This window comes from Miniopterus natalensis, chromosome 5 (assembly GCF_054644295.1).
Source record: "Miniopterus natalensis isolate mMinNat1 chromosome 5, mMinNat1.hap1, whole genome shotgun sequence".
NCBI classification, from domain to species: domain Eukaryota; kingdom Metazoa; phylum Chordata; class Mammalia; order Chiroptera; family Miniopteridae; genus Miniopterus; species Miniopterus natalensis.
Window position 1 is genome coordinate 6,873,458 of NC_142085.1, and position 17,203 is coordinate 6,890,660.

Here is a 17,203-nt window from a genome sequence, read left to right on the forward strand (position 1 = left end):
ATTATATGCCATGATCTCAGCACAAAGTCCTCAAATAACCTGCTCGGTTTAGCTGAAGGTTCCCTTGGGCTAAGGTGAAGGTAGACTTGTACGGAAAGGTAATTTTGCATACTTTTCCTTGAGAAACCATTAGGGAGCAGTTTATATCAAAGTCATTTAAAGTCACTACTTCATACACATAGCAGCTTCTGGTGACAAAGAATCAGTGGGACTGATATTTAATGAAAACCAGAATCATTGTGTTCGCAAGGCCCATCGGCCTCATTAACTTTATCAAGGTAAGAGGCCATGTGGCCGGACATCAGCACATGGGCCTTTGCTGCAGAATAACAGATGATGACCTACAGTTCTCTAGTCTCTGTGCTTTCCGCTGTGAGACCATGGAAGGCTTTTAATGAGAGCAGGCTGTGTGCTAGAATTGAGCAGACCTCAGTTCAACTCTTCCTTGAGAAAGCTGAGCAGTGTTTTCAATGCAGACAAAGTGAATGGTGACAGAAAGGCCAGGAAGATTCATTCCACATATGGAGGCATTCAGATTCTCACACCCCAAACTCATCTACATACACTCAGAGAGCACTGGGGCAGATTGAAAAATAGCCACAAGTACTAGCAGTGCTCTCTGTCAAGAAATGCAGTCTCTTAGTCCGCCTCCTGAGCTGAGCTGAGCTGGTATTTGACTTGCTTCGACTAACAGAATGTAGTGGAAGCACTGTTGTGAGTTCTAAGTTTAGGCTTAAGAGGCCTTGCAGGTTTCCTCTTGCACCAGGGAGCCTTCCAGCACCTTCCAAGTGAGCCTCGGTCAGCCTGCTGGATAGCAAACCCACCCGGAGAGAGGCCTAGCAGTCCCAGCTCAACCAGCTGAGGCTGCAGACCTGTGAGAGAAACCACCTGAGGACACCTGAGCCCCACCCAAAGCATGAAGAATGCCCAGGTGGGCCCAGCACAATTTACTCTTACAGAATCATGAGAAAATCATTAAGTTTTGGAGTAGATTGTTACATAGAAAAATCCGACTGACGTAACCCTCTATCTCCAGGTGATTTCTGGGGCTCCCGTGGCCCACATGCAAGCACTGCCCCAGGGAGAAGTTCGAATGCAGGAGTGGGAACTCACAGGCTGTCGCTGGCCTAGGCATGATGTTATCGGTCCCATTATCTTTATTAATATTTGTTATTATTTGGTAGCTATCATCTGGGGATACTTGCTTTGTGCCAGGCACTGAAATGTATTTGCACCTTATAATTTGTAGATAGTTGTAATTTTGTGTCATCATGTTAACTATCATGCAATAGTTTTCACCCTGTTTGTAGGAAAGAACCCTAAGGGTCACGTATTTTGAGTGATTTGCCCAAGCTGGGGCAGCTAATAAAGTCAGAAGCAGTGTTGAGCACTTATTTATTTGATTACAAAGTCCGTCTTCCTTGTACTTTGCTACTCTGGACTCTGTGGTTGCTGTGGAGCATCCTTAACTAGTGCGAGATGGCCTTGGCCTTTACAGTAGGAGCTCACCAACCCTCCATACCCAGCGTTGTGTCAGGGCAGCTGAAAGCCAGAATTAAGAATTTGAAAATGCATAGGTTTTTAGAGGCTGCTATAAATATTCATTAGAACTGACATGAGTACTGTCTAAATAATTGCTTAGAAGGCTCTCAATGACGTAAATTATAATGGTCCATCCCATTTATATTAACAACTTTAATTATGAAATAAATGGCATGTACATCAGTACTTTTTAAGAAAATTGTTGGGTAAAGTAATATTTTAAACTCTAAGTTTTATTTTCACTGTTAATTTATACAAGGGCCTTTAATTTTTCTATTAGACAAAGGTAACAAATTAGTTTTTTGTCAAAATGGCACACCATTCCTCTATCTGAATCTAGTTCACTAATAATTCTACTTCATGTTAAAATTACAACCTGAAGACGGAAGCCACTGGAACAGCGTTTGCAGTGTGAAACCTGGATGAAGCAGGAGGAGGACAAGAGGCGGGCCAGGGACAGCTCCTCTGCCACCTCGTAGTTAGTGACAGTGCACTCTGTATACAGGACGAGAGATCTGGGACTGGACCCTCAACTCCTCGGTCAAGATACAATTCGGATCCTGCATGTTTAATCCCTAACTTGCTAATTTAAGCTGAATTAAAAAAAATACTCTCAACAATAAAATAAACTTTTTCAAAAAAAAGAAATAGAAAATAATAAAATATAAAATAAAGTAAAATAAAAACTGTTTTTTTTAATAGGTGAAATTTTTGAGCACCATCAGGAAAGATTTCATTCATTTGCCGAGATCTTGAATAGGTTCTGCAACATACAAGGCAGGTAAGTCTGGGTCCGGGAAAAAGCATGGAAACATGTTATTTACTGCGAGAAAGGAGTGTGCTATCCAGTAAATGGAGCACAACTCAACAGAACGTCTTGATTCGGAAAGGCAGGCCCTAAAAAGAATGATAAGGTCACCTATAGGGTCAAACATCTATCCTAATTATTTCAGGGCAACGGATTCTGAATCCACACAGGAGGGACCCCCTTCCCCAACGAGAACTCATAATTTGCCCTTGTCACACTTCATCTCTGCCACTTACCAGCTGTGTGAACCTGGGCAAATTCCTCCACGTCTGCTTCTCAAGGTTCTCCTTCTAAAACAGGACTGATATTAAAGTATGACAAGTATATTTAAAGATCCTAGGAATTCATCCCAAGCGCAGCCTCCTAATGAGGTGCTGTCAGCGCCTCCAGCCAGAGGCCACAGGGGCACACCTGTGGGTGAACACGTTGATGTCATTGTTCATGGCAGTGAGGGAGAAAACTTACTTTGGGGAATTGTGAGGCATCCTGGTAAGAGGGTGTTGGGACCAAAGAAGCAGAATCAGTAGGAGATGTCTATTCAGAGATTATTGCAAGGAGTTAGTTTATGCAGCTGTGGGGAAGTAGGCAAGTCCAAGATCCACAGGGCAGACCATCGTCAGGAGGGGCAGCTGGAACTCTCAGCACAGCCCAGAGCTGCAGCCCCGAGTGAAATCCACTCCCTCAGGGAAGCCTCGGCTCTGTGCCTGAGACTTTTCAGCTAATGGGATCCGGATCAGTCAGATTATCAAGGATGATCTCTATTACTCAAACTCAACAGATTGTGGACTTAAGTCTTATCTACAAAATATCAACGTTTGATGGAACAACCGGGGAATATAACCTAGTGGACACATAATACTGATCATCAACCTCATAGGGTTTGGGCTTGTGTTAGATGATCTTGAGGAGGACTTAAGAAATACTGTAGAGCCCGGCCAGAGTGGCTCACCAGTTGAGCATCTACCTATGATCCAGGAGATCAAGGTTCACTTCCCAGTCAGGGCACATGCCCGGGCTGCAGGCTCGATCCCCAGTAGGGGGTGCGCAGGAGGCAGCCAATCAATACTCTCATCATTGATTTTTCTATCTCTCCTTCCCCCTCTCCCTTCCTCTCTCTGAAATCAATAAAGACATATTAAAAATAAATAAGTAAATAAATAAATAAATAAATAATAAATAAATAATAAATAAATAAATAAATAGTAGAGACTTTGTTCTTAACTGGCTTCTGTTAGGAAGTGGGTGGTAGGGTAGGGCAGTTCTATAATTGGGTGTCAATAAATCTTATCTGGAAGGAAGGAAGGAAGACAATGTTGAAGCTAAACTCCTAATTGCTAGAGACACAGGAGTCCATCCTGGCCAGGTAGCTCAGTTGATTAGAGCATAGTCCCCATATGCCAAGGTTGCGGGTTCGATCTCTGGTCAGGCACATAAAAGAATCAACCAATGAATGCATGAATAAGTAGAACAGCAAATCGATGGGTTTTTTTCTCTCTCTCTTTCTCTTTCTATAAAATCAACCAATAAAAAATAATAATTAAAAGGACCAGCAGTCATTCATATTTTCTGGGAGAGAGGTGTGCCTGGTCTTCTTTGTGGCTCAGACAATGCTCATATTTTGTCTGTGCTCAGTCATGGTTGCTGAGTGACCTTGTTTTCTGTTGACCATCATGGTCACAGACTGGTTGTCTGACACTGCTGTTCTATTAAATTGTTTATGTCCAGCAGGAAAACACCAGAACTTAGCTGTGAGAACTAGGCCAGAACCTGGCAATGCCAGGCCTGGTTAATAGCACCAGGAAGCTCCCAGCTGCAGGGCTTTTCTGTCCCCCCTCTTTTTCACGGTCATTGTCACTGTGAGGAGCGGGTTGGGGAGAACTGAGGGCCTTTTGAGAGGGACAGGGTGGTTGAATCTAAGTGGAACCCCCATTAACTTGTGGCTTCCTTAACACACACAAAATTAATTCTTCTGAAACAAAATAAGTCTCCCTCTAATGACTGCCTGTGACTTCAGCTCATTCCTAGTCCCTCAAAAGTACGTGGAATTTTCATGTGGCAGGATAAATAAAATAAAAAGGTCCAGCAAGCTATGGGAAAGAAGTCACAGTAGTCCCCCTCAGTCCCTCCTCAACATTTTACTTGACAGTCTTGGACAGGCAGAAATCTTGGAGGCCGTAGCCCAGAAAGTCCTGAAGGCGACCCTTTAGTGATGACCTCATCTACCCACGTGGCTGCTCAACAATGGCCCACAGGACGGAAGATTTCGCTTTAACACCTTCCTCCCTTCACAGAGAATTCCCTGAGGCCCACTCTGAGCAGAGGCGGCACCACAGCCGGGGACTCCCCAGTGCCTGCCAGGCTGCCCAGGAAAGCTCTTCAACCGGCAACTGCAGTGTCACCACAGGGGAGTTTTCTGATTGGCAGAGCCTGAACTGCAGGGTTTGGTTTGGGAGCTCTTAGATTCCCTTCTCAACCGGGTCCTCACCATTGCCCTGCAACTCAGAGCAGCAACTGCTGAGACCACCTTGAGGACAGGATGATCCTAAACACAGCTCTGATTTGGGGGGCCCTCGCGCTGACCACCGTGATGGGTCCCTGTGGAGGGGAAGACATCGTGGGTGAGTGCATGGGTGAAGGATGTGGGGACCGGACTTGGAAACTGTAGGGTAAAATAGAGATTTGCACAGAAATAGTAGAGATTCCCCAAAGGGGTTCTCAATATTGAGTAGATCCAAACATTATGGTCCTTCTCGTTTGTAAAACCAGAGTCCCAATCCACTGTCTCTGCCCCCTGTGCTGTTGCAGGCTTCACCAGGGACATCCTCCAGTTTCTAATACTGGACCCTGAATATGTCCCAGAGGGCTCGACGGCATTCATGTGATTGCCTCAGAGATTAAAGATGTTTTCACGAGTGCAAGTTCATTACTAAAAATTTATGAACTATTGCTCCCAAATTTTCCTGAACAACTTTTGGAGCTTTTTATATATTTCCCCTGTAGTTTATTTTGGGTAGAGTTTCATGAATTATGTGTCCTATGCAGACATAAAGAAGAGTTCTTAGCTTTGTCTCAGATTCACACCCATTTCCCTGCTGAGCACCGGTCGGGTGGGGAGTGGGCGAGCAGCCCAGTGAAAGCTTTAGACAAGTCATTTTATCACATGGGCCTCACTTAATCTCAGTTACCTCTTATGTCACCTCACAAAAATCAAGTAAAATAGGTATGCAGACATGCTTCCCTAGTAATAAGACACAAGTGTCCATGATATTCTTACTTTAAAATTATTACTATTACAGGTATAGCTTTATAATTTTTCTTTAACAAAGTAGGGAATATTTTGTTTTAAAATTGAGAACTTTATGATGAAAACTTGGTGAATTAAATTATAATAGTCTCAAATTGTCAGACCAAATGGCCTGTGCCCCACAGCTTCTGAGGAAGCTCTGTGAGAGGAAGATTGGACAAGCCGGGAATCATTATTGGGCCCCTCCACCTCTGCTGCTCACCTGGTCCCACCCTGTATCCCTACATCCCTCCTTTCTTTCCTGGCTCCATCCCTGCCTCTTTTCCCTGTTGTTTTATTGACATGAGAGTGGGTTTGTAAAGACCAAAGTAGAAAAGCCAAATAGTTCAAAGGGGAAGTGAATGGAGGTTACTCTAATCATCAAGGACTTTATCTACCATGGCTGCTCCCATTCTTTCTTGGTTTGGTAGTGAAAGTTTCCCTGCTTCTCCAGAGCTTGTCCAGATTTCCTTTCTCAGTGTCACTCCAGAGTGGCCCGGTCAGGCTCGACGTATCCCCCACAGTGCGGGCAGGGCCAAGGGCCTGCGATGTCTGCAGGGCCCCATGAAAACGTTTTACTTTCTTTTAAAATTTGAAAGAAAAATGAACTTTTAGGGTAAAAGAAACTATTTTAATTTACCCTGGATTATATTTGTCTTTATGCTAATATGGTCATAAAATATGATTTTTTAATATTTTTATGGAAAAATAAAGGCCCTACCTAAGCAATGGTGCTTAGGGCTCACGAGTCATAATGCAGCCCTGGTCACCGCTGGGTCTGGCTTTCACAGGATTCTGCTGCCTTTGTGCCTGTCAGCCTTCCCCCAAATCTCTGTGATCCTCGAGAACAGCAGTTGGCATTTGATACACAGCCTGAGCCCATCGAGCGAGGGTTGGGGATTCGGGGGAGGAGACGCGCTGTCTGCCCCCAGCTGGTGCTCAGGTCAGCGACGAGACAGCATGGTGCGGGCCCGCGGGCTGCAGCTGGAAGGCGGGCCGGTCCCGCTGGCCCAGCAGCCGGCTGCCCGTCAGCAGCGGTGTGCAGGGGCACGAGTGCAGGCCAAGAGCATGGTTGCGGGTGTCCATGTTTGAAAACGGAGTCGAGAAGCTTCCTCACAAGGAAGCTTCTGGGGGGGCTTTTGGGGGGCTTTCTAAGTGGCCACCCAAGGGCCGTGCTGCGTGGGAATGAGGCATAGATTGACTTGCAGAAAGGGACCTTTGCATGGAGCGCTGGAGATCACAGTGTGGTCAAAAGTATGTTTAATGAAAGGACTCACTTAGCTAGAAGTTGGTAACTAGAGGAAACTTCAAGAGTGAACTGGGGATGTTCACGGAGGAAAACAGGCCCTTGTAAAGACCAAGGAACAGGAAGGGGAGATGTCTGGTTTGATGGGCAGATGAGGTATTTGCGGAGGACTCAGCACAGTACCCCTATTGGCTCCGTGCTCACCTGACTCCCCCCATTCAACCTGCCCCTTGGTGGCAGAGACCGTGCATGGCCCGAGCTTCACCCTTTGCTCCTCCCAATGTCTGAAACCTTGCTGACACCAGAAAACGAGGAGGGGAGGAAAGAGGAGGTGGTGAGAGGCTGGGACAAGTTGTCCAGCCAGGCTCACCTGGGCGTTGTCAGCTGTGCTGGCTGCCCACCTGCGTGGGGGTCCTCGGCCAAGTGCGCTGTCTGTGTGGGGAGAGCGCCAGAGCTTTCCTTGAGTCCTCAACAAACGTCAGTGCTGAGTCCGAGAAACACTAGGTGTAGTAATGTCCTTATAAAAAGGAGGAATGGGAAATAACAGAAATCCAAAATCTGATAAAGTTTTCAGTTTAATTCTAGAGAAAATCAGCTGCTCTCCTCTGAGGATCAGCACTGTTACAAAGGGGACACCTTAGAGGCATTGTTTACCTTCTATGTGTTTTATAATCTTCTCGTTGTCCTTCTCATTCTCTTCTTATTCCCTAAAATAGTTAAAGGAAACTCTTAAAGTAATAATACCATGTGTGCTTTTCCTTGGTTAAAAAAATAAAAGGAGGAAGGAATCCTTGCATAGAGCATGTTCTGAGCCAGTCCTGAGGGGAGAGGCCACAGTGACTGTGTTATTACCTGATGAAGAAACTGAGAGAGAGAGAAAACTTAAGCAGAGGGAGGTAAACTAATCTCTGGGAAAGAAAGCTAATGCCACGGCCATTCACTCATCCCTGTCCCACCCATTCCAATATTTATCCTGTGGGATTCTGTTCTGTGGAGCATCAGGGATGAAAGGCAGCTGGACTCTAAAGGGGCCACCAAGGGGGGGAAGCAGGCGCTGGGGACTGTCTGCAGACCGTGCCAAAAGGGGCTCCCACGAAGTTGGAAAGTCAGTTTCTTTGTCATTTGTTTAATGAGATCTTTTTCTCCCCCTGTGTTTTGTACGCCCCTGCTCCCCACCCTCACTCATCAGCTGACCACGTTGCCGCCTATGGCGCAGAATTCTACCAGTCCTATGGTCCTTCTGGCCAGTACATTTTTGAATTTGATGGAGATGAGGAGTTCTACGTGGACCTGGAGAAGAAGGAGACTGTCTGGCGGCTGCCTGGGCTTAGCGAATTTGGAGGTTTTGACCCACAAGGTGCACTGAGAAACATTGCTATAGAAAAATATAACTTGGACAATCTGATGAAACGCTCCAACTCTACTGCTGCTATCAATGGTGTGTGTCCACCATCCAGTCTCTTTATTGAACCCACCCCTTAGTACCAGGCCTCACTTCCTTCGTCCCTGGATAGATACCCTTCACTGCTCTATAAAATTCTCCCCTTTCCAGAGTCCCAGGTCTTCTCATGGCAATTGCTGAACCCTCACCCTTTCCCTTCTTACAAATCACATATTTCCATGAAATACAGAGATTCTTGCTCCCATAACACAATCCTCGAATCCTTCAGAGATGGGCCCCATAGGCCTCCTGCTATAACAAATGGGCCGACAGAGAGAAGGGTGAGGGATGGAGTGCAGGCAGTGTATACAAGCAGAGGGAAGCAGGAGCTCTTCCACCATCTGGTGGGGAAATGTTGGTGGGGGGCCCTCCAGGAGGCAGTGGAAACTCAGGGCACGATCTAATTCTAGTGCTGTTTCCTCACCTTAGAGGTTCCTGAGGCCACTGTGTTTCCCAAGGAGCCTGTGATGCTGGGCCAGCCAAACACCCTCATCTGTGCCGTGGACAACATCTTCCCTCCTGTGGTCAACATCACGTGGCTGAGCAATGGGCACCCAGTCACACAGGGCGTTTCTGAAACCAGCTTCCTGACCAAGAGTGATCATTCCTTCCTCAAGATCAGTTACCTCCCCTTCCTCCCTTCTGCCGAAAACATTTATGACTGCAAGGTGGAGCACTGGGGCCTGGACCAGCCACTCCTGAAGCACTGGGGTATGTGTGAGTCCATGCCTTTTGGTGCCTTTTCTCTGTCTAGTCAGAACACCCTGCCTTTTAGCTCCTAAATCTCATGGCCCAAACTTGTTTTATACACTTCAAGGATTTCTAGATAGACTATTATTCTCCCTAAACCTGGTGCCAACTCTTGTAGAACCAACACCACCCCTCCCACCCTATCTTACACACATGCATGTGAGCCAGGCTTCCACATTCTGACCTCCACAACTTCCCTTCCACAGAGCCTGAGATTCCAGCCCCTATGTCAGAGCTGATGGAGACTGTGGTCTGTGGCCTGGGGCTGGCTGTGGGCCTTGTGGGCATCGTGGTGGGCACCGTCTTCATTATCCAGGGCCTGCGCCCAGGGGGCCCCTCCAGACACCAAGGGCCGTTGTGAGTTACACTCCAGAAAGGAAGGTAAGGATTCACATTTGTTAGAGCTGGGACCTGGAGAGACAGTACAGGAGGGAGGAAAGTGGGAAGAGGTTGTGGACACAATTGTGGTTGAAAAGTGGTAGGAGAATTGGGAAACAGCATGAAGATAGCACAGGAGCCCCCTAAGGCGTATGGATCTCATGTCTGTCCTTTTATTGCAGGTGCACTGCCCAACTTTGAGAGCAGAAGAGTGGATGTGCTAGATGACCTAGCACTATTCACTGGCCACATTCATCATATACTTTCTCTCCTCCTATGCCCCTCCTGTCATCTCTTCTCTGGGACTTAAGTGCTGTATCCTCTCAGAGCTCACAAACCCCTTGGAATTCTCCCCCTCACCTCCTGACATTTTTTTCTTTTCTCAGTCATTACCTACTATGGACATCCCCAGAATATTCCATCCAGTTACCTAATTCCTTGTGACCCTGATCTGATATCTCCATGGAAGCAATAAATTCCCTTTATGAGGTCTTTTACTGAATGTTTTCCTCTCTTTCATCTCAGGGCTGACTAGGACCATGGCTAAGAATGACAAACTATGCTTTGGGCCCCTTTGATTTTATTTTCCAAATCATATTTCATGCCCAGTAACACAGGAGCATCCAAATACAGACTGAAAATTTTTTGATATCTTAGATGAGTTAACATTTCTCTCTTCATTGGGCTCCTACCCTTGGCCACTGCCTCTCATCCCTCAGTTCAGGGATAGAAATACAAAGCCAAGAAGGAATCTATACTTACTGTAATACAGCTTTTAAAAGTTAAGACAGTAAGTTAAGGGGAAGGAAATTTGAAATTCAAAAGTCAGAATTTTGGTACCAAAACATCAAAAAAATTTTCACAAAACTTTAAATTTGTAAAAAATGAATGATATTAGAAGCTTTCATCTCTTCTCTTTACCCTTGAGGAGATAAGAATTTTCTTGGCAGGAGAAGAAATGGAGGTCACTTAGGAGGACATTAGAATAAGACAACAATGCAAGTATCTGAAGAGGACCCAATGCTTTGTCTTTATTTAGGGTTAGTGACAGATGGAAAGAAGGTGGGAGTAGAAACCACAGACACATGCGGTCCCTAGAATACAGGTGTGGCTTGCCTCACCTCCTAGGTTCGTCCTGCTAGGTAACCAGGTGGATTTTCCTGTGCCACTTGGCATGTCAGGGACCCGAGGGGGTGGTGAATACAGCTGCAGGGTGTGTCCAGGCAGGTAAGCGCATGAGTCCCAGTGTGTTCCTGTGCACCCTGGGGGCAGCAGAACAGCCCCCATGCCTCAGCCCCCACCCCCTCCTCTCCTGGCTAAAGAAAGCAGGAGCCTGTGAGAGAGAAATCACCTGCGGTGGGACAATGCTGTTGAGATGATGCAGCAGCTGTGGGTGCTGGATCCACCTCTACATTCACTGTCTCCCACTGGAAACCCTGGCAGGGTAAATGCATCAACAGAGGGGATGTTCTGGCTCCCCTGGGTGTCCAACACTTCATTCTTGAGAGTATAGTGACCTGACTTGGAATCATTGTGACTTTGAAACTGTTTTCTGCAGGTGGCCTCAGTCTTTCCACTCTGCAATTACTGAGTCCACATATTGCATCTAGGAGACATTATGGAGCAGCTACCGGATATAAGAGGTTGTCCCTGTCCATGCCATCTGCCTCAGTGAGCTTAAAATGTAACTGGAGGGAAAAGAAACATAATAATTGACACAGCATAGTTGAGTACAAAGAAACCCAAACCCAACTCCAGGACTCAGTACCTTACATCTAGTATTTTAAACTCTGTAACACTAGGCTAAGTATCTAACATTCTGAGCCATATTTTTCTCAACTACAATGTGGGAATAATACTTCACAGAGGTATTGATAGAATTTGAATAATCTCGATATACAGGCAGTGCCTTAAAGAAAGCACACAAATACACAAGAAAACACTGACAGTGTTCGCTTCCGTAGCACATGTACTAAAGTTGGAATAACACAGGGATTAGCATGACCCTTGCACAAGGACTTTTTTATAGATGCCTAACCACTATGCTGTACACCTGAAACTAATATAAAGCAATATGGAATGTCAACTGTAATTGAAAAATTAAAACTTTAAAAAGGCAAACATTGCTAGTTATATGTATAATTAATTTTTTAAATTTATCTTTATTGTTGAAAGTATTACAGATGTCCCCCCTTTTCCCCCATTGATCCTCTCCACCCCAAATCCACCCCACTCCCAGGCCTTCCCCATAACAATGTCTATGTCCATGGGTTACGCTTATAGACATACAAGCTCTTTGATTAGTCTCTCCCACCCACTCCTCCACTCCCACCTTCCCTCTGAGATCCCTCAGTCTGTTCCATGCTTCTATGCCTCTGGATCTATTTTGTTCATAGTTTATTTTGTTTATTACATTCCACATATGAGTGAGATCATGTGGTACTTGTCTTTCTCTGACTGGCTTATTTCACTAAGCAAAATACTCTCCAGTTCCTTCCATGCTGTCCCAAAGGCCAAGTGATCCTTCTTTTTTATAGCTGCATAGTATTCCATGGTATAAATGTACCACAGCGTTTTTATCCACTCATCTACTGATGTGCACTTGAGAAGAATGTATATTCTGCACCTTTGGGGTGGAATGTTCTGTAAATGTCAATTAAATCCATCTGATCTAGTGTGTGATTTAGCATTTCCTTGATGCTTTTTTGTCTGGAAGACCTATACAGTGAAATCAGTTCTGTTGTAAATTCCCCTAGTATGACTGTCTTGCTGTTGATCTCTCCCCTAAAGTCCTCTAGAATTTTTTTTATAAATTTAGGTGCTCCTGTACTGGGTGCATATATGTTTATCAGGGTTATATCCTCTTGTTGGATCAATCCCTTTAGTATTATGTAGTGACCTTTCTTGTCTCTTCTATGGTCTTCATTTTGAAGTCTATTTTGTCCTATATGGGTATTGCTACCTTAGCTTTTTTTTTCATTTCCATTTCCATGGAAAACTTTTTCCCATCCCTTCACTCTCATCCTGTGTGAGTCTATTATTTTGAGGTGGGTCTCTTGTAGACAGCGTATATTTGGGTTAAGTTTTCTTATCCATTCAGCCACCCTATGTCTTTTTATTGGAGCATTTAATTCACTTACATTTAGTATTGATAGATACTTATCTATTGCTATTTTAATTCTTTATGTCTATGTTTGTCTATTTCTTCTTATTATTACAGTAGTCCTTTTAACATTTCCTGCAATGCTGGTTTGGTGGTGATAAACTCCGTTAGCCTTTTTTTTTCTTTTTGGTCTGGGAAGCTCTTTATTTCACCATCATAGCCTTGCAGGCTAGAGTAGTCTTGGTTTCAGATACTTGCTTTGCATTACCTTGAATACTTCATGCCATTCCCTTCTGGCCTGTAGAATTTCTGATGGGAAGTTAGCTGACAGCCTTATGGGAGCTCCTTTGTAGGTAACAGATTGCTTTTCTCTTGCTGCCTTTAATACTCTCTCTTTGTCTTGAAATCTTGGCAGTTTAATTATGATGTGCTTGCATTTGGGCCTCTTTGGGTTCTTCTTGCTTGGGACTTTCTGTGCTTCCTGAACTTGTGTGGCTTTTTCCTTCACCAGGTTAGGGATGTTTTCTGCCATTATTTCTTCAAACAGGTTGTCTAACACTTGCTTACTTTCAGCCTCTTCTGGCATTCCTGTGATGCGAATATTGTTACATTTAATGTTGTCCCACAGCTCCCTTAAACTGTCCTCCTATTTTTTAATTGTTTTTTTCTTTTTGGATCTCTGGTTGATTTTTTCTACTCTGTCTTCTAATTCACTGATCTGATCCTCAGCTTCCTCTAATCTGCTGTTTATTCCTTCTAATGTATTCTTTATTCCTGCTCTGTCATTCTTAATTTCCTTCATAGTTTCCACATCTTTTCTCATGCTGTTGAGCATCCTTACAATCAGTATTCTGAACTCTATATCTGATAGATTGCTTATCTCCATTTCATTCATCTCTTTTTCTGGAAACTTCTCTTGTTCTTTTACTTGGGGCTTGTGTTTTTGTCTCCCCATTTTGGTGGCCTGTTTGGGTTTGTTTCTATGTATTAGGTAAGCCTGCTAGGACTCTCAGTCTTTTTGGATGGTCTCTGGTGCAGACCAATGTCATATGCAGTTTGTGACTGGCCCTGAGTACGCTGTTTGGAGCTATCAACAACCCTTGGCTTGAGGTCTCCTCTGCTGGGGCTGGGGGGGTTGGACAGGACCAAGATGCACACCAAAGTCTGCTTTTCCAAGGACTGGTTCCAGAAGCAGATCAGGCAAAGACTCAAAGAACTCTGAAGTCTGCCTCTGCCTGCAGGCTGATTAATCTGATTCTCTTAATGAGCCTCAGGATGTAGAAACTCCTCTGGGTAAAGCAAGAGGTTTTCCTACAGGGTGGGGCAACTGCTTTCCACCCCCAGGCAAAAGCAGCAAATTGTCTGCCTGAAAAAGGTGTCATCTGCAGCCTATAGGAATGACCTGGTACAGGAGTCAAGAGGGTGCCCTCTGAGCTCTGTCTCCAAAGTCCACAACTCTAGATTCTCCTCACACAGCTCTAGTCCACGCTACCCTCCCTCTGCTGGAGCCCAAGGTGAGTGGCTGTACACGAAACTTTGTGTGTTGGCTCTTTAAGAGGGTGCCTGCATTTCCAGCTGTCTCTCCCTGACAGACAGAAACTCAGCTGCTTTTCACCACCAGATGTTATGTGAGCACCTTTTTCAGTTCTGGTGCTCTTGGCTGGGAAGCCTAGCTTAGGGTTTAGGCACCAGAGTCCTCAGTGGGAACCTCCCACAGTTGAAATATCTCTCTAGACCTTTAGCTGCTGCCTTTGGGAGCCCAGCCAGCCCTCTTGTGCCTCTGTACTTCTTACCAGTCTCTATGTGGTCTTCACTTTTCCTCCTTGGTTATGAGGGTATTCTCCAGCTCATCTTCAGTTGCAGTTGATTATTCAGGATGTTTTTTCTGTATTTTAATTGTAATTCCCACATAATTAATTTATTAAAAACAATGGATCATATTATATGAAAAGCACTTTTGTGTTTTGAGCCCTTTATGATTTAGGAGATTCAAACATGGAGCTAAGGGTTAATTTCTTTTCATACATTAATTGAAGGGTTTTTTCCTCTCTAGAATGAGAGAGGCTAGGATTGGGGTAGGCTGAGAGAGCAGATAAGGTACAAGTAGGCAGCAACATTATTGGTGAAGGGGTTGCTAAGAGAACTCCTAGAGCAAAAAGTTGTAATATATATCTTTATGTTTTACTTTCTAATAAAAGATATGTCCCGTCCTTATGGCCTATAAACTTTTAGTCAAGGTATGTTATATGCAACAGGTTTTTATGCATGTCTACTTTCAGGAGGAGGTGGGAAAGATTCAAAGAGAAAAAGATACCTGAGATAGAAGGGAATAATTAAAAATGCAGACTAAGAATTAGTACATGCAGGGAATCTGAACCAGAGATGATCATGAGAATGTAAGTAACAGAGCAGAGAGGATTTTTAGGGCAGTAAAGCAATTCTGTATGATACTGTGATGGTAGACACATGTCATTATACCTTAGCCCAAACCCATCTAATGTACGACACCAAGAGTGAACCTTAATGTAAACCATAGACTCTGGGTGATAATGATGGGTCAATTTAGGTTCATCAATTTGTTACAATTTGTTACACTCTGGTAGGAAGTGTTAACAATAAAGGAGGCTATATGCATGTGAGGGCAGGGTGTTTACAGGATATATTTGTACCTTCTGCTTAATTTTGCTGTGAATCTAAAATTACTCTAAAATAAAGTACACTTAAAAAAAGAAAACAAGCCCTAGCCAGTTTGACTCAGTGGTTAGAGCATCAGCCCAGGGATTAAAGGATCCTGGGTTCAATTCCAGCCAAGGGCACATACCTCAGTTGCATGCTCAATCCCTGGCCCTGGTCAGGGCTCATACAGCAGGCAACCAATTGATGTGTCTCTCTCACATCGATGTCTCTCTCTCTCTCCCCCTTCCACTCTCTCTGAAAAAGCAATGGAAAAAATATATATATATCCTCAGGTGAGGTTTAAAAAAAAAGAAAAAAAACAAAAGATCAGTGATTACAATCCCAAATGTATAAAATAAAAATAGTAGTGAGGAGCCCAGCCGGGCGTGGCTTAGCGGTTGAGCATCGACCTAGGATCCAGGCGACTGAGGTTCAATTCCCGGTCAGGACACAGGCCCAGGTTGCAGGCTGCAGCCAATCAATTACTCTCTCATCATTGATGTTTCTATCTCTCTCTCTCTCCCTCTCCTTTCCTCTCTCTGAAATCAATAAAGGTACATTTAAAAATAATAATAATAGTGAGGAAAAATACATAGGTCACCTGAAAATGCACAGATGTACTAAGAAGAGTTTTAAATTTCAGTGATTCATTAGGTAAGAACTTGGCATTTTCAAAGTTGTGTGTGTGTGTGTGTGCTAATATAATATAAGGGTTATATTGAATGTCATTATGGCTAGTGTCCCAGAAATATACAAATGCTGCCCTACTCAGACTCCTTCCCCAGGAAGTACTAAGAAAAGCAAACTTATTGTTAGTTGCATTTTATTAAAAGGATTCATTTATAAAATTTTCATGTAATTTTAAAATAGTAAAATTAACTCTAAAAAACAAGAGCAATCATTTCTTTTTATCAGCTAGAAATTAAAAAGAGGATCATCACATAACATTACTATAAACAAAGTTGGAAATCAGTCCTCATGATTTTGAATTATGTGATTCTTGAAAATTATTTATTTGAATTATTTCATATTTTTGTGCATAAAGTATAGTTTTATTAATATTTACTACCTTTCCACTTAAAAGTCACATAACTTAAAGTTATATAAAATACATCAGGTTTGTACTTACCACATAAAACTAAATATTTTGAAGGATTAACTGTTTTCTTATACATCAAGCACTTCACACACTGCTTGGCACATAGTAAGCAGTAAAAAGGTGTTCATAGTTGGTGTTAGTGTTATTTTCTGGAGCTCTCAGCACAATCTCATAGTAAATCACATCACAAGGATGCAACCAATGAAGTCCAGAATGGAGCAGTTCCACTAGGCAAGCAACTGTGTCTTCAGCAAATAGCTCACAAGGAAGAACAAAGACCAGAGAAACCATACATTTAACAAACTGAAAAAACATATCAACCAAAGCTAGGTTTCAGTTACGAAATTTTTGTGAGACAAATAGAAAAACTGAACACTTACTGTGTTATTTATCTAATTCTAGAAGTGGTAATGATCTTGTTGCTATGTTTCTAAAAAGCCATTCTATTGTAGATTTTCATAATAAAATATTTATAAGCAAAATTAAGATGTGTGAGGTTATCTTCAAAATAACCCAGTAAGGCTGCAAGGTTAAGTAATGAGCATACAAAATTGCCCATGAACTGATCATTGTTAAAGCTGGACTGTATTGATGCATGGCACTATTATCTCTACTATTTTACATAGTTAATTTTTTCATAATACAAAAATTTTTTAAGTATTACAAGAAAGCCAAAACATAGACAGAGGAGCATTCTGTATGAAGATGTGCAGGTTTGATCTCCAGGCCAGGCATGTGCACGAAGCAACCATTAATGTTTCTCTCTCATATGAATGTTTCTCTCTCTCTCCCTTCGTCTCTCTAAAAATCAATTAAAAATGTGCATGCTACAAGGAATAATAAGAAAGAAAATCAAAGTCACACCCTCTTTATTATT

At 43.4% G+C, this 17,203-nt stretch overlaps 1 protein-coding gene and 1 pseudogene across 2 annotated transcripts; both read left to right on the plus strand.

The window, feature by feature from the left end:
* The first annotated feature begins 4,876 nt into the window (after positions 1 to 4,876).
* LOC107545092 (HLA class II histocompatibility antigen, DQ alpha 2 chain-like) lies at positions 4,877 to 9,431 on the plus strand. Of its 2 annotated transcripts, XM_087817084.1 has the most exons (5): positions 4,877 to 4,968; positions 6,566 to 6,568; positions 8,069 to 8,317; positions 8,750 to 9,031; positions 9,277 to 9,431. In XM_087817084.1, the coding sequence occupies exons 1-5, from the start codon at positions 4,887 to 4,889 to the stop codon at positions 9,429 to 9,431; spliced, it is 771 nt and encodes a 256-aa protein (XP_087673210.1). In that variant the 5' UTR covers positions 4,877 to 4,886. The 2 variants fall into 2 exon arrangements, with proteins under 2 accessions (XP_087673210.1, XP_016078620.2); XM_016223134.2 differs by lacking the exon at positions 6,566 to 6,568.
* Positions 9,432 to 11,396: 1,965 nt separating this feature from the next.
* LOC148093018 (U6 spliceosomal RNA) lies at positions 11,397 to 11,494 on the plus strand (annotated as a pseudogene).
* The last annotated feature ends 5,709 nt before the right edge of the window (positions 11,495 to 17,203 follow it).

Excerpts from the sequence above, each read along its gene's own strand:
- LOC107545092 (XM_087817084.1), top strand. The coding sequence starts at position 4,887 with ATGATCCTAAACACAGCTCTGATTTGGGGGGCCCTCGCGCTGACCACC. Across the intron at positions 8,318-8,749 it reads CTCTACTGCTGCTATCAATG|AGGTTCCTGAGGCCACTGTG; the intron begins GTGTGTGTCCAC and ends TCCTCACCTTAG. Across the intron at positions 9,032-9,276 it reads GCCACTCCTGAAGCACTGGG|AGCCTGAGATTCCAGCCCCT; the intron begins GTATGTGTGAGT and ends TCCCTTCCACAG.